This window comes from Blennius ocellaris (assembly GCF_963422515.1).
Source record: "Blennius ocellaris genome assembly, chromosome: 14".
Classification (NCBI taxonomy): domain Eukaryota; kingdom Metazoa; phylum Chordata; class Actinopteri; order Blenniiformes; family Blenniidae; genus Blennius; species Blennius ocellaris.
In genome coordinates, this window is record NC_137663.1 from 7,471,365 (window position 1) to 7,493,141 (window position 21,777).

General features: G+C 41.3%; 3 protein-coding genes across 3 annotated transcripts; 1 reads left to right on the plus strand and 2 right to left on the minus strand.

The window, feature by feature from the left end:
* Window positions 1-502: 502 nt before the first annotated feature.
* LOC308138956 (15-hydroxyprostaglandin dehydrogenase [NAD(+)]-like) lies at window positions 503-8,871 on the minus strand. The gene is made up of 7 exons (XM_080508245.1): window positions 8,758-8,871; window positions 6,191-6,314; window positions 5,963-6,069; window positions 3,346-3,442; window positions 2,842-2,918; window positions 954-1,111; window positions 503-866 (listed from the first exon to the last, which is right to left on the minus strand). Exons 1-7 carry the CDS (start codon window positions 8,848-8,850, stop codon window positions 746-748), a joined length of 777 nt encoding a protein of 258 aa, XP_080364371.1. The 5' UTR covers window positions 8,851-8,871; the 3' UTR covers window positions 503-745.
* A 2,461-nt stretch (window positions 8,872-11,332) lies between these two features.
* LOC308139295 (15-hydroxyprostaglandin dehydrogenase [NAD(+)]-like) lies at window positions 11,333-15,138 on the plus strand. The gene is made up of 6 exons (XM_080508692.1): window positions 11,333-12,659; window positions 13,008-13,131; window positions 13,528-13,634; window positions 13,712-13,808; window positions 14,070-14,146; window positions 14,251-15,138. Exons 1-6 carry the CDS (start codon window positions 12,570-12,572, stop codon window positions 14,407-14,409), a joined length of 654 nt encoding a protein of 217 aa, XP_080364818.1. The 5' UTR covers window positions 11,333-12,569; the 3' UTR covers window positions 14,410-15,138.
* Window positions 15,139-15,259: 121 nt separating this feature from the next.
* Window positions 15,260-20,682, minus strand: LOC308139294 (15-hydroxyprostaglandin dehydrogenase [NAD(+)]-like). Its single transcript, XM_080508691.1, has 7 exons — window positions 20,565-20,682; window positions 19,177-19,300; window positions 18,634-18,740; window positions 18,396-18,492; window positions 17,168-17,244; window positions 16,923-17,080; window positions 15,260-16,833 (listed from the first exon to the last, which is right to left on the minus strand). Exons 1-7 carry the CDS (start codon window positions 20,655-20,657, stop codon window positions 16,713-16,715), a joined length of 777 nt encoding a protein of 258 aa, XP_080364817.1. The 5' UTR covers window positions 20,658-20,682; the 3' UTR covers window positions 15,260-16,712.
* Between the last annotated feature and the right edge of the window lie 1,095 nt (window positions 20,683-21,777).

Sequence of the window (21,777 nt, forward strand, 5' to 3'; positions counted from 1 at the left end):
TTTATTTTTAATGTTTATCATTTATATTTTCACCTATATAGGATGCTATTTATCCTGCCTTGATGCATTCATCATCTACATACGTTTATGTTCAATTATGTACGGTGACGTTAGACATAACTTACCTCGAACTAGACTATATTTTTTGTCTTTTCTTCTGGTGTTATTTTGGTCTTTGTTCTTTCATGAGCCTGGGTGGTTATTTTAGTACTTCTTACTCAAAGCCTCAACGTCTCCTGCTGTCATCCAGTTGTTGTTTTTTTGCAATATTCCCACCTAAACAACTGAGGGGCAGGTAGATGCTGAACAGTGACACCCACAGCTAGAAATAAAACATTTCATTGTGTTTATTCTCAATAGATGAATGTTTCTCAAAATGTGGGGCAGGGAACTTCAGAAGGGTTGGAGGAGGCTTTTTCCCAATATTTCCTGTTAATTGTTCATAAGAAATCACAAGGGGAGTGTAAAACTGCAAATTATCTCATCACATGACACATTTTTGAGAAGAATTGAGCTTTTTTATTGATTATAGATCTCAACCACATTAAATTTTATCCAAGGAACAAATGATGATTGACAATGTCAAGCACAGCATCTCATCTGATCTTGAAAATATTATACATGAATTCCAGACGCATTTAAGACAACAGATATGTGAAAGCACCAGAGTTTCTGATTGGGATTCAGCGCGAGTGTCGCGATCAAATGCACCCCTGCTTGTGCCATGTAGTGAAACTGCCTGCAGCTACAGAGTGAATGGCGGGAAAGTCACATATTCCTTTTTGTTTTGTAACACCATGAGCGCTGCTCCATTTTTCGTCTCATCCGTGAGCAGCTGGATTAAACCCTCAGCGACCTCGGACGGGCTGTAGGTGATGGGATGGAGGAAGTTCCTGTTAATAAACCACAGGGAGGACACAGAATATTGCCTAAATAGAAGGACGAAGACTCACTTCAGGACTCCCAACATATCCTTATACTCCTGATGTTTTTCACTCAGGTGGGAATATTGTCCCAGGTGGGTCGGGGTGTTGGAGAAAAGATCCGTCTGGACAAAACCTGGACAAATGGTGTTGAATCGTATGCCGTAGCCTGATAACTCAGCAGCAGCCTGGACAGATAAACACAGTTTGGTTTGTTTTATACACTTAACATGCATTCTTTTAAACTCATAAATATCAAATAGTCTAAAAAAAAAAAGGACTGATGCTGCCAAACTTACAAGTTCACTCAGAGGTATTCTGGCCCCAATTACACAACAATGTTTCAAGTGAACACACATCGTATTTACATTTTCATTTCAGAAAAGTTTCACATTTACACGGCAACATTTTGTAAACGATGTGTTTTTTCATATGGAAACTGACCACACTTTGGCCTGTATGATGCGGTCAGTGAGCTCTGACTTCCGGTAGTGGCAAAACATAAAGGAGCGTTGCAGCAGGGTGAAGTCATGCTGTGCTGTAGGTTGTACAAATCACTTCTCAAAGGGTTCCTCCATCACGTTCTGCATGCAAGTACATTAAACAAAAATATTTGTGATGTGAAATTTATTTATTTTTTTATTTTTTTTATAGTTGCATGAATACAGACATAATTATGTCATATAATGTATGCAAATTATCTTTTGCCTGAATAACAATGATAGTACATCACACATTGTGGAATTGTTTTTACCTTATTTGGATATAGTATGAAATTTATAAAAGTCTGACACAAGTGGAGCAGTGGGTGAGCGACAACAAGGACTTGAATCATTGTAAAACTGAATACTTAATTATGTATATGTGCAACACCCAACTGCCAAAATTGTTAATAATTAAAAAAAAAAAGACTGACACAATATGATGATATAACAGAGCTAGACGAGCTATAAAGACTCAGTTCAGCTGTATTTTCTGCTGGAGGCTTTTTGCCACGATTGGAAGTCAGCGCCAATCGTGGCCAAGGCAACGTCAGCCAGTAGCATTGGCTGGATGGTCGAGAACTACCGGTGCATACAAGTCTACGGGAGAAACACAGAAAATTATGTAGTTTTCCTCGAGGGCCACTAGTGGGTGCTGTTGTTTTGTAATGAAACCAAACATGTGTGCAGTGAAGAATCCACTATAAACACCAACAATAGAAGAATACAGATATTAATATGGACAGACGAGCAAGTTGGATTGTTATTACGTTGACTGTCAAAATAAAACTACCAAGTCCCAGGTGAATATGAACTGGGAGTTCATGGTTCTGACTGTCCATCTACTGAGTGTGTGCAGAAGAACTACTTACTACAGCCGTGGTGCGCATGCACAGTAGCAGCATTTCAGAAAATTTGCATTTTCCTCTGTTTCCATGGACATGAAGACAGTTCATTTTTGAAAAGTATCCCCTTGGGAGTTTTTTTTTTTTTTTTTTTTTTTAAGTAAATGGCAAATATAGCCTGATGCATAAGCATCAATATGAACCTATGATGATGATGATGATGATGCATCTGTCAAACCATGACTGAATAATTCAGACATAACCTTACCTTTATCTAATATAAGTGAACTTAAAATAAATGTGCATCTGCTCATTTTGTTCATCTTCTGGTCCTGGAAGTATTTTTTTTTGTGTGTGTGTGTTTACCAGAACTACGTCATCAGAGCATAAAACTGACAACATAAGAATATTGGACTGAAGTGGAGATCCCAATCATCTCAGGCTAATTTTTTGTTTTTATTTTTTTATCATCCTACAGATTCTATCGTTCCCTGTGGCAGCAGTGTGCATGTTTTCTCCTTCAGTGGCGCATGTCTTTCAAAAATATCTTTTTAGTCACGGTGGATTGTGTCACAAGAAAAATGTCCTCACCGCCATGGTGCGAGTGAAGCCAGTCACAGCGTATTTGGTGGCTGTATAGACGGGACAACAGACGAAAGGGCCGAGACCTGCGGGGCAACAATTAGAAAACAATCAAATACAATCTGTTTTCAATAAAACACTGCAAACATCAGCCAGTAAGGAGGGGTCAAATATATAAATATATCTTTAACATATGTATTATTTTTTTGCTATCTTTGATAGCTCATATACATTTAAATATGTTCCTTGTGTGTTAATACAAAGCTGTCTTAAAAAATGTTTTCAAAATAAACCAAATTGAATGAGGTCAACTCCACTTTGCACTTTGCAGGACAGATCAGATAAGAATCTGCAGAGACTGTCTTATCTGCTACTTGTGTATTCGTGTCAACTACTCATCTGACATAAGTTCTTTATTCAATATGTGTAATGGAAAATTGGGAATTTCCACAATGAAACACTCATGCAAGATGCAAAACTACGTGGCTAAAATGTCTGCATTGTGGGATTTACCCGCAATGGACGACATGTTGACGACGACTCCTCCCCGACCTCCACTCAACTTGTTCATGTGCTCCAGAGCCAGATATGTTCCTCTGATGACCCCCATCTACAACGTGGAGTTCATTTCAGGCGTCAGCTTCCAGTCCAATGCAACTTTATTTATAAAGCACAACGTGAAAGGAAAACGATGACGGACTGGAGGAGCGCTTTGAATCGGCTGCAGCTGTCGGATGGATTATCTATGAAGACCAGTGCAAACTGTGTTGAAAGAAATCAAAAATGTTCTGAGTCTGGCAACCGTTATGAGCACGCTGGCCGCATTAGGACAAAAATGTTAGCGAAGCATTAAGGGCCATATTATCCAACTTTTCAACACTTTCACATGGGTGTTGTTGGTCCAGAATCATTGTATTCAAAGTTGATTGACCCAATTCCAACTTCAATATTGGATCATAGGAGCTGCATTCAGATCAGCAGTGACAGAATTGGGACACTTTGGGATCAATAGACGATGGCAATAAGCTCTAATTTACACACGATATGACTTTATTGCTTTGAGTATTTTAATGGCGACCGGCAAAATAAAAAGTGGAAGGAATCGTTTACAAAAAAAAATATCTGATGCATTTGAAAATAGTTAGGCAGAAAACCACGACATTGTTTACATTATTGCACGTTGATATTGCTTGATGATAAAGATGATGTGCTCACAATAAATAAATCAGAAACATTGCACACCAGAGACCAGCATTGGACATTAAAAGTGCCAAATTGTAAATTTTGGGGGTCTGTGCTGGTTAGAAGTTTGTCCACTGTTGAGATGCTGCTACTTTTCTCTGGAGTCCTCCCACAGTACAAATACTTGAAGTTAAGAATATTGCAATTGGCTTAAATTAATAATTTCTACGGTATTAACTGGATGGACAGTTTTACTGTCAGAAAGCCTGTTAACCTGTAAAGCAGGGATACACAAAATAGAGTAAATCTACTGCAATGACAAGTTCCTAACACACAGACCAGACCGCGCAATGCATGAAGATGTAATGAAAGACAAGCAAGAACAATCACGATGAATTCACAATTATTATGGGATTAATGAATGGAAATGTTTATTTGATTCAAAGCACTAACTATTTCATACCTGGTGGTAAAAATAAGGACATAAAACTGAGAATCAAACACTAAAAAACAACTTTTAAAATGAATAACAGAGAAAGAGCGCTTTTACTTGGAGACACAAGCACATCTATGGGAAGAGGAGGAAGTACTTCCTCTCGTGGTGCCATGTGCCGGAGCAGAGCTGCCTGATTGTGGGAGGAGTCAAAGGGGGAGGAGCCTACCTTGATTGTGATTGGCTAAACCCCTGATGACACTATATAGGGTTTGATTTCTGATTGGCTGGTTGGAGCAACACACTTTTTAAAACCTGGAACAAGCCAGGGAGAGAGTGGACACACTTTCTTCACTTCTGGGGCGTCGGTCCTGGTATGGGGACGATGATTACTTTTGGAAAATTATTAAAAGTGAATTTTGCATAATATGAACATTTTAAATAAACAGGCATTCTTGGGATGCCACACAGAGTCCACACTCCATTGAATATCATTCCTTCTTATGAAGATGTAAGCATGAACACATCTGGGCCCTGCTTACACGACAACGGTTTCAAGATAAAACACAAAACGTTTGTTGCATTTTAGGTGTCTGTTTACACGACAATGGTGGGCAAAGCCACTGAATACAGCTTTTTGAAAACACTCCGACTAGTCTCCGTGTAAACAATGGAAGTGCCACGGCTGGAGTAAAAGGCTCTTCTGCACATGTGAAAGTTGATAGAAAATAACAATAATTGTGGCCTCCAGAGTGTCGTGACGCCCAGTCCATATTCTCCTGCGACTTGGTAGTTTTATGGTCGACAGTCACTGCAACGTTGATACGAATATCTCCATTGTTAATATTTATAGCCTATTGTTCTCTGCAAGCACGTGTGAATGGTGTCATTACAAAAATGAAGTACAGCTGGCACTGGGTTGAGCTCAGACCTTCACCAATGCCACATTTTTTTTATGGAACCTGAGTTAGCATTGCTAGCATGATAGCTGTTAGCTCGTGTTGATTTTAACTAAGGTTGTCAGGTAGCGACTTCATGTAATTTTGGTGAGTAGTTTTTTGCGCAAAGTTGGTAAAGTATATACATACGGACTAATAAATAAATACATAAATAAATAAATGCAGATAAATGGATCAGCTAAGTTACAGAGAGGCTGCGAGGCTTTCTGGAAGATGTATTCGTGCTTTTATTAGTCAGAAATTTCAAAGGAACTTTAGTGTGATGACAGAAAAGGAGACGAATGGGACATTGTTTCACAGGTTTCTGTTGGATTTATTGGGAAACAATTACCCATTAACATCCCAAAATGTAATCAATTGGTCCTTGGATGATGACAGATCATCCCTGAAAATCTCATGCAATTTGGGTGAGTTGTTTTTGTGAAAAGTTGGCTACATACGTACAGACATACCAATAAATAAATAAACACGCAAACAAACCAGACAACCATGCGTTTTCACTTGGAACTACGTCGCATGAACGTCTCGTACAAAATGAGAGAAAGCTCTTTCTTACAATGTTTACGGAGACGGTTTTCTCCCACGCAGCCTCATTCAAAACACCAGCGTTGTTGACCAAGATGTCTACTCCTCCAAAAGTGTCCACAGCTTTCTGGAAGGCAGCTTGAAAGAAGAAGAAAACAAGTCGGTAGAACTTTTTAGGGATGAGTTACAAAAATTGTAGATGAATTCCAAGTATTTAGTTCTGGTTGCAGTTGCTGTGTTTCCAGCGTGTGGGTCTGACCTTTGAACTGCTGCTCTGACTCGACGTCACACTCCAGAAACAAGGTGTTTTCTGGTCCATACTGTTTATTGAGGACAGTCTTTAAATCCTCTAATGCAGTTTTATTCACATCCAGGATGGCCACCTGGACACGCAAAGAACAAATCAGATAGAAACTAACCTGATGCAGTTGTGTGGAAACCAGTGGTGGCCGTCAGGGCCTTCAAGAGCTTCTCTGCAGGCCTAAGAAAAAGATCTGAATCACAGACTGAAGTTGATTATATTTTGTCCATGAATACTTATTAAATAATTCCAAATGGTCTGTCCGCTTCTTCTCATCACTTCTCCCCGGCTGCACTGCTTCCAGACACGTACTTCCACATTATAGCTGTTAGGTGAATTTGTACTTTATGTTTATTATTAGTACTTGATATAATGGCAATTAACATTTTGTAAGTTATCGTTGATTCATGCCTGTCTATTATAGCCACTGTTCACTGTTTCACACCTGCAAGGCCACGAGTCTTTGTTCTTTGTATTCACGAAAAGATATATTGAAACTGTACCACTCTCTGAGACGTCTTCAACGTCTCTGGCCTCTGGGCCGGGGGACATCTTATCTGAGGAGATTCCTGCTTCAACTGTGTGAACCATATAGAAGTGCAACCACACGCACACACATATATACACACAGGCCTGAGAACCAGTGTTAATCTGCTTTGTTGTATCTGTGTATGAAAATGTAACCGCCTACTTTCACTTTGAATAAAACTGGGCAGCGAAATGAAGATCTTTGCCGATCGATGAACTTCAGCTCCGGAGGTGATTTGTACAAGCTGACTTATTGTTTTGACTCTTTATTGCTCTCGATACTGGGGTTGTCTCTCTTCTCTCATTCTTGCAGGTTTTTTACCTAACAACAGCTTTTAACCAATCGCATTTTAGCTATCGTCTGTTGCCGGGTAAAAAAAGCTGCCTGAGGCCTTCAGAATCAATTCTGCAGGCATCTGCAGAGTAAAACTAGTGTCGAGTGGTAGAATAAAAAAAGTTTTTTTTAAAAATGTGTCGATCGCGCTGCTGCTTCAACCAATCAGATTTTGATATTGGGGAGGCTCGGCCTTCTCGAAGGCCTATCTTGACATCAGCGTTTTCAAGCCCTCTGATTGGCTCGTCAGAGAGTTCACTCGCCAGCTAGCTAGCTGCATCTGTAGCGAGCTGCACGAACAACAATATAGTTGTGTTTATTTAATGGTGTTTTTATCAACCTACAATGACTGAAGGGGAAGATAAAGACATTTTATTGCAGATTTATTGTCAAAACAATTTTGAAGCGTGACTTTTCTAAGAGGTCATTGAACGCACCGCAGCACTCCCAGTGCATTTACCATCACTCACTATAAACTCCCTGGCAGGATTCAAGATTATATTATTTTCAAGACCAGGAAAAGCTGACGTTTGTCTCCTTCCTCAACCTCCAGAAGTTTCAGGAAAAGCAGCTGCTTTTTTATGCAGCTGCAGCAGGAGAAGAGACGTCATCTTGGATTTTTGTTTTCAATCGTAAAGGAATTTATTCTGGCTACACGAGTATCCATCTGTGATGCAATGGCTTTTTATACTGCATTTCTGCATGGTGACGTGGTTTTTGTAGCCATAGAGAAGTTATTAAGGGGTGGATTAACTCAGACCAGCAGTGAAGGCCTGGGTCTGAAATGCAAGGTCAAACGGTGTAAACATGGTTTGATTTACGAATCAAAAACAGACTTCGACCAGTGTTATTGCAGCAGAGCCTGGTTAATCATTTTATTATGTTCCAATGAGAGCAATGTCCAAACTATTGTATTTGCTCTCATTATAGAACTATACAAGGATGCTTATTTGGTGGCTTGATTAAAATGAAAAAGAAAATGACGATTAAGTTTTAATTTTCAAAAGACACTCCAGCAAATAGTGGCCAAAATTCATTTTGGAATGCCAAATTTGAAAATTAAAATGCATTTGCAGAAATGCTTTTTCATTTCAAAGTTCTAGCTGCATAGTTTGACTCATAAATAAACGTATTAATGCATCATCCAAACTGCATTTGCATTTCCTTATTCAGGTTGCACATTTTGTAACAGAACTCAATAGAAAACCTAAAGAGAGGATTGCTTTTTCGCTTTCATGTCCGCAGTGTGAAAAAGGGCTCGAAATTCAGACTTTGCATTTCCAAATGAGTGACGTCAGCAGCTGCTAACCCTTTCTCATTCATTTTTTATTAATGAGTCAAAAAAGTGCAGTTTAATCTGAAAATGAAAAAGTATTTCTGTTAATACATTTCAAATTGATTTATGAAGCCACATTCGCTTACATAGTGGGCAGGCTGGCTGTCACAGTGTGCAGTTACGGAGCTCTTATTGTGTGTGGATGGAACTAGATTTGCAAAAAAAACTAAAGAAAAAATGACCTCAGTTGAGTTTTTTTTTTTTTTTTGTCCACTGAAAATCTGGTGGGCGGCATGTTTGTTTGTTTTTAACATGCAAAAACACAAACCCCTGCACACACTTCCTTTTTAAAACACAGTGCTTTATAGATTAGAAGGAAAACATTACCTTTGCATTGTTGTGCAGAAGAATTTCCGTCATTGCTTTTCCTATTCCCATCCCTGCTCCGGTCACCACTGCGGATTTACCACTTAAAGACATTTCAGCTGTTCGGCAGAGTGACTGCAGTAATGCTGCAGGTCACGAATGGAAAGTTTTGGAGAATCCTGAACTGACAGCACCGCCCAACAGCAGCATTACTACGGACAGGCGGGGTTTCAATTTGTTTTTCTCTGGTCGCATAACAGACATAAAAATCAACGTGAAAAAAATCTGAGGAAATGCAACAAAAACACAGAGAATATTCAAAGTTTGTATTACTTTATCAGCAAGCTTACATGGATTATTCAAATAAAATGAAACAGGAGCAATGAAGTGTAAGAAAATCCCTCATAACTCTGAATACTGAACTGATCTTCACCTGGTTTTCTTTCCTGCAAACTTCATACATGTAGTTCTGGTACTGGACACATGGTTTGGCGTATTTTAATGTCAGCAGTGGGCTACACAACAATACAATGTTCTGATTTGTGATACACGATAGGAAAAACAATGCACACACCCACTCCTGAATCTTTCCTCCTGAAGGCCACCTCCCTCTTCTTCCTCAGATCTTTGTCTTTGGGAAACCTTCAAAATGAAAACAAGAGATTTGAGAGTCAAACCAAAAACATTTTAATAAAAGAGATTAAGCTTATTTTCTTCCTTCCAGTTCCTTACAACCTTTCTTAAAAAAAAACCTGCTATTTTGATGCATAAATTCTGATAATAAACCAAAGCTGCTGAAAGTGTGAGTGAGCTTGTTTCAATCCATTTTCCAGTCACATGCTGTCAGTCATCCTCAGTCGGTGTGGTGGAGGAGACATGGAGACATGAAAGGACTCTTACTGTTGCTTTCTGTAAGTGATGCATACGAGTTTTGCACTTTCTTTGTGGCATTTTCCTTTGAACGTTGACGGACTGGCCAAACGACAACAAGCATTGCTTATTGGAGCATTCCTGCACGTCACTTTTCCTGTGGTTCGATTGGTTCGTTATCAGTGTTGCCACGGTTACCTTGAAAAAGTGATCAGACTGGTCACGAGTCACTCCTTTAAAATGAACTGATTACCTGTTTTTAAACAGTAACTAAGATGGATTACAAGTAATGTTTAGTGACGTTCAGCAGCTGTCGACAATGCCCCACCGTCTCAACATAAACATGACAATCATGAGCACCGCCTGGCCTCCTGCTGGTACATAGTTCACCTTTGACCTTCATTCTTTGTTTGTATTTATATGTGATTCCCGCTTTTACGATCACATTTTGACTATAACCGCAATTGATTTATTTACAAAGAGACGCAGTTGTAGTCTGTTGTTGCACTATTTATCTTTTGCACTACCTGCTCTATGCGACCTTTCAACTGAGTTTCAGTATCTAAGCATACACATGAGCAGTGGCCATAGCGTAGCTCATGTAATATCCTCCAATACAATGTTCGGGTTTAGTGATGAAGTTTGAAGTTTCCCATTCTTCAGGAGAGTGGAGAAGGGCGGCGGGTAGGGACTGCTTACACTGCCAGGCTCTGGTTAATATGTTTAGTAAGTTTAATCTTATTACTGGTTTGGAAATAGTAACACAATAAATTACTTGTTACTGAATAAAAGAGGTCATATGAGAGTGATGAATTCCAGCATCACTGCTCATTATTCCTGATTGACATTTAAAGTTCCTGACAAATCCAAGATCGTATGTGAATTTCTTTTCATAATTTTCTCCAATATAATCCACAAGGGAACACTGAGGCTCTTTTTTTTTTTAAATTGTCCTTCAGCAGTTTAACTCTTCAGACTAATGAGCTTAACTTAACTGTGTGGAACTGAAAACAATGTTAAACAGAGAACATTTGTGAATAGTTGACTGCGGAGCGTACACATCAAACTGTCCCTTTTGTTTTGTTTCCTTTTGCACATGGTGCCACAGTGGTTTCTTTTGCCTCACAGCGAGAAGGTTGTGGGTTCAAATACAGCCCTGGGCTTCTGTGTGTGGAGTTTGCATGTCACCCCCCATGCACGGGGGACATGCATGCATTTCTGCAATCCGTGGCCAAGAGACAATAATTTGTTCCCTCAAGTTAATAACCTGATGCCACGAGTTACTATCCCGAGGCCACAGATTAAATCATCCTGTTCCGTTGTATCATTAATTTGAGGGAACTATTTGTTTTTTGTAATTGTTTTTTCTTGCAAAGCATTTTCTAACTTTGGTTGGATGTGTTGCACACTTGTTTGCATACAGATGATCTCCAGGCACGCATGGATTTGATTACTTAGATTTTTGTTCCAAACTGAATCATAAAAACAAAAACAAAAATAACAACCCACAAACACTCTTAAGCCACTAATGCACAATTCCATAAGTTGAATTGTTTCCCGAGGACCAAGCTGCAGATAGAGAACAGTAGAATTGAGCAATAAACAATTAAAAGACTTAACAAGGTATAAATAGTATGCAGTATTCATATTCACACCACACTTGATTTATTCCACATATTTATAATTGATTTTCTAGTCTTCCACTGTTTAAATGAAGTGCACACATTTTCACACTGCCACATTTCTGTTGTATTAATTATGTTTTTCTATTTTGAGGTAGTTTCCCCATCATTATCCCCATCCCCATCAGTTTGTGTATCGTCATTTGTTTCCCCCTTGTGTCTGTCTAAGTCTGTTTCCTTCGAATCCGCACAGACAGGGAGTGACAATCTTTCTCCCCGAGAAGAGAGAAAAGGATACACAGTGAGTTATAAACCTACAAACCTTGAGAACGGATTAACACAGGAGTTTATTACAAAAGATAGAAAAAGTACCGGCCTTTACAAGAATATTCCTGGGTTTTGAAGCATGGCACCACGAGAGGATTTTGCTCCAGAACCACGTCAGCAGAGAGCGACAGAGAGAGAGAGAGAGAGAGAGAGAAAGAGAGAGTGTGAGACTCTGAGAGAGAGTCTGAGAGAGAGAATGCTCGCGCCGGAAATGCTGCCTATATTCTTTCTACTCCTAGTCTCCGCCTTCCTGTGGCTGTTTGATGGGGGGCTGCTTGAAGGGAGGCTGTTTGATGGAATTGTTTGAGGGGGGGGCCGCTGTCCCCCCAGTGAGCTTCACACAAACAAAGAGTCACATTCAACCCCCATTGCATGTCACCGGTCTTTCACCCCCGAGGCTTATCTTAACTATTTATGACAAGCCAGGCCAAGCTAAGTTTGGTCAGTTTTAACATGTCTTAGTTGGTTTTACCTGGTCACTATATATATACTCCCGAGTGGCTCATTTTGGGAGGTCAGTTTGTTGTGTGAACATCTCAGTGCATTAGATATTTTGAGTTTGTTTTGTTGACCTCATTTCTTTGTCAAAGAAAACTAATTTGTACTTTGTATTTTCTTTGAGTAAATAGAACCCCATTTTCAGAAAAACCTGTTTGCCTGGTTGCCGAACTGCTTGGTCCCTGACAGTGTCTGTCATTTCCCAGTAATAAAGAATATAATAGAACAGAATGCACAGGAAATCAGACAAACAAAATGAAAAAGTAATGGGGGGGAGGGGCTTCTCTCATTTTGTTTTCTTAAGGAATTTCATTGATTGGTCTGACCTTGATGACCAGTGTGTGTCTTGTGGGTGTTGTTGATTGGAGCCACTCCCCACTGCCTCCTGACACACTGCCCCCAGGAGCTTTACTGCTTCATTCTGTGAACTGTTCCAACAACTCCTTCGGATTTCTTTTCTTTTTTAAAAAATTATTATTATTTTGGCGCCGGTCTCAAACCTTTACTTGAGGAATCATGTTGAAAGGTAAAGTTGCAGTCGTGACTGGAGCAGCAATGGGGATCGGAAAAGCAACGACCACGATCCTTTTGCAGAATGGTGCCAAGGTAAAGTGGCTTCAGATGGTTTCAGATCCTCTATTTCACAGTAAAAAAAAAAGAACAGTTTGAGGTGTTTTACTATGAATGTGAATCAAATGGATTTTGTTTGGTTGTTTGTTTACATGTCTCATTGTGCAAACGTGCATATCTTTTGAACTCATCGAGATCACTGCATGGTTCTGATTAAATCTACTCCCTTTGTTTCAGCTTGTTAGAAAGCACAGCCTGTTCCAGCAATGAATGAGTCGAGCCACCTTTGATGCAGCAATAAAAGTATAGAAGCAATAAAAGGAGCCATAAAAACAAAGACTTTGTTGGTGTGTTTTGCTCTCCGACCGACCTTTAACGGCGCAGGTTGCCCTCCTGGACGTGAACGAAGCAGCAGGAAAGAGTCTGAAGGCATCTCTGGACGACGAGTACGGCCAAGAGAACACGGTTTTCCTTCAGTGTAACGTGGAGTCCGACAAGGACGTCAAAGGTGACGACAAGATGATCATATTGGATGAGAAAAGTTAAATGGTGGCTTTAATATTTCATTAAATCCCAAAGTTGAATTGGGAGCTGATGTCATCCACATGTTTAATATGGTGTGTTGCAGCCTGGTTTAAATGTTTGAAACTGTTCAAGACTGCACCAAAAACAAGTCAAACGGTTAAAATGATGAGAAAAAAGATGGTCAAAAGTCCGAATGAATAAAACAAACTTGGTGAGTCACTTGCAATGGAGGCTAAAAAGCTGTTCTGAATTCTCTTGTAGTCATGAATGTACATTTGGCAACACTACATAAATAACTATAAGATTCAGGTGGACCTGAGCAGCGAGACATGCGGGACCAAATCTGACTGTGCCGTTGTCCTCCGTTTCGTCCGTCCAGATGCTTTTCAGAGCGCAGTAGAAACCTTCGGAGGGATCGACATCGTCTGCAACAACGCTGGCGTCCTGAATGAGGCCGACTGGGAAAAGTCTCTGTCCATCAACCTGGTAATGTCCTGCAGGTCGTTTCTCCTCAATCACACGGGATGGACGTTGACTGTTCCCGGGTTTCTCTGCCGCGGCAGGCTGGAGTCATCAGGGTGGTCTATGTGGCTCTGGAGCACATGAACAAGTTAACTGGAGGTCGGGGAGGAGTCGTCGTCAACACGGCGTCGGTGGCAGGTAAAACTCAGGCTTTCATTGAACGGATAAAAAAAAAATGCAGCTCGGAGTTCAATGCAAAGGATAAATACTCTCATACATACACAAATTGCAATAGTTCCAAATGAAGACACTGGGGTCTCGGTGTCCACGACTCTTAAGAAATCTGTTTTGGCATTTGCTTGTTGGTTGATTGGAGCCTCTTGTGTTCGACGCCCCTGGTTTAATGCTCTCAGGGGGGTCTGGTGTCTTAGTCCTCGAGTCTCGGTCTGTTGTTTTCAGGTCTCCAGGCAGCAGCGAGTTTCCCCGTCTACTCGGCCACCAAATTCGGCGTGGTGGGCTTCACACGATCCATGGCAGTAAGGTCACAGTAAAGAGTTCTGCTTGGGGAAAATCTACTGTTGAGGTTAGATTTAATGACACTGTGTCTCAGAGTAATTGAAGTGTGTGCGTGTTTTCCCAGGCTGCCTCCGCCGCCTCAGGCTACGGCGTTCGCTTCAATGCACTTTGCCCTGCCGGCGTTCAGACCGACTTCTTCACCGACATGAAAGTCAAAATGGGGCCGTTCTCCCACTTGTACTACCTGGTTGAAAAGGCTGTAGAGAAAGGGATTCTGGAGTAAGTCATTGTTTTTATGCTTCGGGTGTCCGTTGGCGTTGGTCGGCGGCTGTTGTTGTTGTTGTAAATCGCTGTACGTTTGTGTTTCAGTGTGTCTCAGGTGGCAGAGTGCGCCCTGGAGCTGGCGGCCGACGAGGTGAAGAATGGAGAAGCGCTCATCCTGAAGTTTGACACGAAGAAATACATGACTTTTCCCACATTATAAATGACCCGAGAGACCACAAGAGCGTCACACTGAGCCGAAGACTTGATCACAGAATTAAAAGGGACGACGGGCGTCTTTCATGAGTTCATACGAAACGTTGGCTCACAAGAGAGGAACAATTTTAAACATTCAGCTGACATGACAAATGTAATTTTTTTGGTATTCTCTAATAATTTGTTTCGTCCATTGTCTTGTGACAGAAAACATTTGAGGGTAAACGTGAGTCTGTGTTGCGCCCCCTGATGGCCTGTTTTTGTACTCCAAGTATATGAACATTGAGCAACTCAACAGAATCCTAAACCATCGTTTTAGCATTGCCATTTTCAAAGTGTTGCATTTTAGCTCACATAACATGCTGTTGTTGGACACATGGATGAATGTCCAATGTCTGGACCGACACCCAGAAAAGAACTTGAAATTCACATTGAGAACAAGATGACCTTCACATGATTCCATTGAGTACGACTGTCTGAAAAAAGGTAGATTTTTCTGAATTCAGCTCTACTCCTCTGTAACCAACCTCTTTATGTTTCAGATGTTCTGAAATGTAACAGTTGTAACGCTGATAATAAACATTGTGCTTGTGGGCGAAAACGGGAAGAATTTCTTCATTACTGCCTGCAAGAACAACCAAGTCGGATGCGCCGGCTATAGTAATCTCATAAGGTCGACTTTATTTTCTTCAAGTCAAATGAAGTGAAACAGACGTGTGACCTTTCTGGGTACCATCAGGGCCATGTGCTGATGGCGGGAGTAGACGGCGCATAGGCTGAGCAGGGAATACAGCCGCCATCTTGCTCCGGTCGTCAAACCCATAGACATTTATGTCACAGATAAGATGGAACATTGTCTTTATATTATATAGCATACTTACTGCATGGATACTATTTTGAGAACGTGACGGAGCACTATTAAATATTGGATAGGGTTTAAGTTTTATTTTTTTTTTCTGCGTGGCATTTTACAAATTACCTACCTAGAACATTCCATTATTGTTTAGTCCAGTGGGAACATCAAAATACACCAAACCATGTGTCCAGTATCAGAACTACATGTATGAAGTTTGCAGGAAAGAAAACCAGGTGAAGGTCAGTTTGGTATTCAGCGAGTTGTGATAGATTAACGTCTCTACCACTTCATTGCTCCTGTAGCGCAGATTAGACTGAACCCTGCAGGTGACCGGGCCAAGATGGCGGCGCCAATGGGTAGTAGCGGTCGACGCAGCGTCTATTCTTTATAATGTCAATCGAGAGTAAAGCCAAAGTGTTAAAATCGTGACCTTCAACCTGCCGAACTGACCTGAAACTGCAGAATGCGGAGCCATGATGATGAGGTCAGCAGGTCATTCAGAGAATTAAAGAAAAGAAAAGAAAAGGCCTTCACACCTTAAAGCAGTGGTTCTCAATTATTTTCTGTCACGCCCCCCCTAGAGGACAGAATTTTTTTCAGCGCCGGTCTCCAGGTGTATGGTGTATGGTCTCCAGGTGCCGTCTTCATTTGTTTGGTTTCATGCTCCGCTGCCAGAGTTTTTAGGCATAAAACACAAATGGGTGTTTCCTGGTTTCCGACGTGTTCACGGTAAACCCAAGGGCTATGTAGGCATCGTCATATCTCCTGCTCTTACTAGCTTTATGTTTACAGTCACCTGTTTTCTTTTCCTCTGACGCCTCATCCTTTTTTCTTTTCACTCCTATCAGAAACTTCTCCACCTCTCCTCCTCCTCCTCCGCCAGCTCTGTACACCGGTGTTGGTGTAGTACTTCTTCTACTCTACTGGGTTGAACAGGCAGCCTGTTGATTAGTTTGAGCACTGCTGCCACCTGGTGTCTGGAGGCCCTTTTTTTTTTTTATCCTTCAAGCATGAATAAAGACACTAATACTGAAAGTCGTGCCCGCCTCACGCCCCCCCTGACACCCCACCACGCCCCCTCAGGGGGGCGCGCCCCACCATTTGAGAAGCACTGCCTTAAAGGGAATCAGTTGTTCTTTTGTGTCTTTTAGGGGTTTTTTTCCTGCCAACTTTTTCAAGTAATCTATTTTGTAGTTGATTTGTGTCTGGACTGCACAATATGAAGGTCGACAGGCTAACGTCGCGGTTCACAGCTACTCGCTAAACGATGGGAAGGTCACGTATTTCCTTCCTTTCTGGAACACCAGGAGCGCCTCGCCGTTCCTCGTCTCGTCCGTCACCAGCTCCAGGAGACACTCGGCCACCTCGGACACGCTGGACGACAGGAAGCAGAGGGGCCGTCTGTGTACATTCATTCTCGTGCTACACCACACGTGCGTTGGTCCACGTCCGACGTCACTCACTTTATGACCCCGATCCTTTCTCTCAGCTGACTGCTCTCTTCGGTCAGGTGAAAGTATCGTCCCAGTTTGGACGAGAGGTTATAAATCATCTCGGTCTGGACAAAACCCGGGCAGATGGTGTTGAACCGTAGGCCGTAGCCCAACGCCGTGGAGGCCGCCTGGGTCCAGATAGAAAACAATTCAACATTTTTTTTTTTTTTTTTTTACAAAGGAGTCACAGGTGATCCAAGTCGGTCTTTCCTCACCGCCATGGCTCGAGTGAAGCCCACCACACCGTGCTTTGTAGCCGAATAGACAGGAGAGGTAATGACGGGTCTGAGACCTGCAGAGACGAGACACGAGCAAAGGCCATGATCCAAACGTTTGATCAGCTTCAAGACATTCAAAGTGATTTCCTTCAGCGGGGGTGTCAAACATGTTCCAGTGCCACATGCAGCCCAATTTCATCTGGAGTGGTTTGGACCAGTAAAATAATGCCATAATTCATTTTAAATTTAAGCCTTTAAAGTTTTCTTTGTTGTATGTGATGGAAAGGTTCATATTTTGGGGGCAAAATGCCTCCCAAAAATGACAATAATAAACCAATTTTGATGAAATCTTCTGGTGCAAAACACAGTGAAATGTCCAAAAACACGTCTACCAGAGACGTTGCATTATAGGTGTTTTTACAAATTCACCCTGACGGGAGGATTTTCAAGTCTTTGAGAGCATCATGGTTTTATTTCAACACCCAGATCTCAGATCTCAGTGTTGTTGTTACACGGCATCTGTTGGTGAATTTCCAAGTGACAACTACATGTATGAAAACTACTTTTCACTGCAAATTTCAGAACACCATAACTAAAAATGATTTCCATATCATGATGTTTATCGTCATGCAACATTATTTGAAGCAAATTTACATCCAGTGGAGCTCCAACATTTTTATACACCGTACAATATCATGTCCTGCAATATAATGTTAGCTTGACATTTGATTAAGAGATGTAGGAAGATTAGTATTTTCTATTGTTTTAGCTTTTCCTTCTGTTTTTTCTAATATATACACCTGTTTGCATGTAAATAGCTTTATTGTAATTCAAACTGTGCAACACCAGGAGACAGATTCCAAAGTTTTATGTATAAAAAGTACTAATAAATAAGTTTATTTAAAAAAGAAGGATTTAGATCAATGATAATGACAATAATAACAATAATAACATCTGGATTAAAGGTGCTGCTGTACAACTGCAGCAACATCTCAAAGCTTGTCATAGCACAGGTTGTCCTGTTGGTTCTTAAAATATTCAATATTAATCATTGATGGGTCAATTGTTAATGATAATCTGCTGTAGATTAGGAATCAAGTTGAAGTGTCTTCTCAGCCGTGCGGTCAGAAAAAAGAGGAGTCACTTTGTTGAAGAAACTAAATTGTAGTGGAAGCCGACCAGGAGAGTTGTTTGACTCGGTGGAAGAACACGTGGCGGTTCGTACCTGCCAGGGAGGCCATGTTGACGACGACCCCTCCTCGACCTCCGCTCAGCTTGTTCATGTGCTCCAGAGCCAAATACGACCCCCTGATGACGCCCATCTGCCCCAACAGAGGTCATGTAGGGGCCCAGTCACAATCATGACTCGTACAAGAGGATGCAACATTTCGACATGTCTCCCCCCACTTTAGTTTTGTACCCGTCGTGTATTTCCAATAATAACTGTAAGTGTCGACTCCTACCAGGTTTATGGTGACAGTTTTCTCCCAGGCGGCCTCGTCCATGACGCCGGCGTTGTTGCACATGATGTCGACCCCTCCGAAGGCTCCTGCAGCTTTCTCAAAAGCAGCTTTGGAAGAAAAAAAACCCACAAAGTTAGAAGCTTACTTTTTTTTTTTTTTTTTTATTGACATTACTGGTGATATGGTAAGAAATGTTCCTCTATTTTGACGGATCAATACAGACGTCGAATTGTCTCTAAATGTGTGAACTTCCTGTGGTGGACTGAGTCACAATCCAGTCCTCGAAAGTATCCTCCGTCAGTTTACAGATGTGGATTCTTCACCTGTGGATTTGTTTTTTTGTTTTTTTTAAACCCTCACATTTGAAGCCAAATTTTAAAACAAAATGATTTGTGAGCTTCCTGAAGTCTGAGTCACAAAAACATTGTGCTTCCTGTGTTTTTTCCCCCAATCAGTTTATCTCAGTAATTACCAACCCAGCTGTTTCACCTCCTGTGTGTGTGCGTGCGTGCGTGCGTGCACGTGCGTGTGTGTGTGTGTCACCTTTCAGCTGCTCCTCTGACGCAACGTCACACTCCAGGAACAAAGTTTTTTCGGATCCATATTGTTTGTTCATTTCTTCCTTTAAACTCTCTCCTGCGGCTTTATTCAGGTCCAAGATGGCCGCCTGCACACGAGCCCAGCAGAGATTTATTGATACGGAGATTTATTTAAAAAAAAAACAACAACAAAAACTGGCAAATCTAAAGAAAATACACTCCTTTAATAAGAGCCATAACTTCCTCCTGTAACCACAAAGTTCCTGACACCTGCTGACTCAACCTGCGATGATGTAATCTACTACTTTCTGAAAGTCGCCATCGCCGAGCATGTGACGCTCGGCTCTGATGACGCTCTTCGGGGGGGGGGGGGGGGTCACGGGAGGAATCTGTACCACAGAAGATAGCTGAAAATGTAATAGGTCACGTTTCTTGAAACCAGTAACTTTGCCCCATGAATCACTGACTCCTCACTCAGCGTCCTGAACATGAACCGTGTCCTCCTGCCTGGGAAATCAGCCGACAGCCAAAAGACTTTTGATTATCGTAACACTTAAACTGTCCTCATTTAAAGTGCTGGATGAGTCGACGCGTCCTGTTTCTCCTTCACGCTGCTATTTATTCCCTGAATGATGAGGCAACGTGCCTGATTACCAAAGTTTCCATTTGACTCACGCAAGCTCAGGACACTTTTATTCAGTTTTGTCAAGCGTCTCGCCCTCCACCCTGGAAGTTCTCCTCTCTGCTCGTTCAAACACTAATATCCGCAGTCTCTCAAGAGGAACATGCTTTGCTTCATTTCTCATTTAAATCGACCGATCGGAATCCCGTCTTCGAACGAAGCCTCTTGTGTGAGACACAATTCAGCGTGCTTCAAATTACTGGGTGTGTGGACAAGTACTGTCGCTCTGATTTATTTGTCCATCTCATTGTTTAAAATCTGGTTTCCACAGAACCAAAGGCCAAAGAAGAAGAGCCTGAGCAGGAAATGACGTGTAATGTGGACGTCACAAATTCCAGCTGGCTGAGGTTGAGCTGCCGTTCGTGCAACATACTCTGCCAAAACAAGGAAATGGCATGCAAAAGCTTCTCCCCAGTAGGGCGCGAAACGCTTCAGCATGTTTTCAACTGTTTCCAGATGAGTGTGTCCCACTTGGAGTACTTATGGACGAAGGAATTCAAGTAAATGACGGTAATGATATTGTGATCAGACACCAAATGTGAATGAAACCTTTTTTTTCTCCTCTTTTTTTTTAGTTCGTAGTTTTGTTCTTTATAGTATTTTAAATTTGAAGTATTTTCACCTCAACGCAGTAAATACTTTGGGTTTTTCTTGATTCCGTGTAAAGAGATGTGCTCCATAATTGAGGAGGGGAAAAAAAAGAACTTTACCTTTGCACCATTTTGCAGGAGAATCTCCACGATGGCCTTTCCTATTCCCGCCGCTGCCCCGGTCACCACTGCAGCTTTACCATGGAGGGACATTTCTGTGGCTGGAGAGAGGAGGAGGTCAGCAGAAGACTGAAAGAGGACAGGAGTCCCAGGGTTTTGTACCTCCTCTCCTGCCTGTGGGAGGTTCAGACCCACAGCAGGCTGAGACAAGCACAGAGCACCAGGGTGGAGCTTCACGTTTCACTTTGTTTTGCTTCTTACCTCAAATGGAGGCTTTTTCTTTTTTTTTCTGTTGGAAAAATGTGGAACAAAACCTGGAAAACAAGACAAAGGCTTGATTTAATCTCACGTTTCACAACTGAAAATACAAGGAGGAGACATCCTCATGAGCTGCATGACCACTTCTTCATGGGACTTGGTTGTTGGATAATTTTTTTCTTTCTTTCTTGTTTGTTCAGTCTGTTGTTTTGTTTCTTTTTTCCACCTGGAAGCGATGGTGTGGCCGACTTTTCTCTTCAATGCTCACGCCATCATCTCCGTCGTCCAGTCTGTGATTTTATCTTTTCTGTTTTTGTCATGAATTATTTTCAGGCATGCAACAGTTCAGTGTTCACGCCTGGAAAAAAAACAACAACATATACATTGTTAGATTATATTAACTTGAATTCTTCTATGTCATCCTGCCATCTTGGTGAGAGACAATAGGATTCCCAGTTAGATGATTCCTAGATAGACGGTTCCCGTTTAGACGACTTAATATAATAAATGAATTACGTGTAACACGTCGGTGACCTCGGATGAATAGTAAAGTATTTTTACACATAAAGACACAGTTCAAAATTGCGGCGGCGGAAGAAAAAGAAAAAAGAATGCTGGACTAAAAACATTTAGACGACTTAATATAATAAGTGAATTGTTTGTAACATTTTAGTGACCTAGGATACAAATAATTCACTAATTATAATAAGTCGTCTCACTGGGAAACGTCTATCTGGGATGACAAATTGTATTTTGATAAAAAAAAAAAAATTGTGTCTAACAATATGTTATCTAGATCATCTATATTTACACACATTCTAATAAACATACATCCTACATCTAATTGACGTTCCGCCTCGCTTGTTTTGCTCTCTGAATTGGGTTTGTATTGGATTGTGTAACGTCAGACTGTCCTATAGTGGTCACTCTTATAAACCATGAATACCATGATGCT

Coding starts and splice junctions, on each gene's coding strand:
- LOC308138956 (XM_080508245.1), bottom strand. CDS start 8,850: ATGTCTTTAAGTGGTAAATCCGCAGTGGTGACCGGAGCAGGGATGGGA. Junction 6,070..6,190: donor GTCAGAGCAGCAGTTCAAAG/GTCAGACCCACA, acceptor TCTTCTTTCAAG/CTGCCTTCCAGAAAGCTGTG. Junction 867..953: donor GATATGTTGGGAGTCCTGAA/GTGAGTCTTCGT, acceptor CATCACCTACAG/CCCGTCCGAGGTCGCTGAGG.
- LOC308139295 (XM_080508692.1), top strand. CDS start 12,570: ATGTTGAAAGGTAAAGTTGCAGTCGTGACTGGAGCAGCAATGGGGATC. Junction 13,635..13,711: donor AGTCTCTGTCCATCAACCTG/GTAATGTCCTGC, acceptor CTGCCGCGGCAG/GCTGGAGTCATCAGGGTGGT. Junction 14,147..14,250: donor GCTTCACACGATCCATGGCA/GTAAGGTCACAG, acceptor GTGTTTTCCCAG/GCTGCCTCCGCCGCCTCAGG.
- LOC308139294 (XM_080508691.1), bottom strand. CDS start 20,657: ATGTCCCTCCATGGTAAAGCTGCAGTGGTGACCGGGGCAGCGGCGGGA. Junction 19,301..20,564: donor TCCTGCAAAATGGTGCAAAG/GTAAAGTTCTTT, acceptor GCTCGTGTGCAG/GCGGCCATCTTGGACCTGAA. Junction 17,081..17,167: donor GCTTCACTCGAGCCATGGCG/GTGAGGAAAGAC, acceptor ATCTGGACCCAG/GCGGCCTCCACGGCGTTGGG.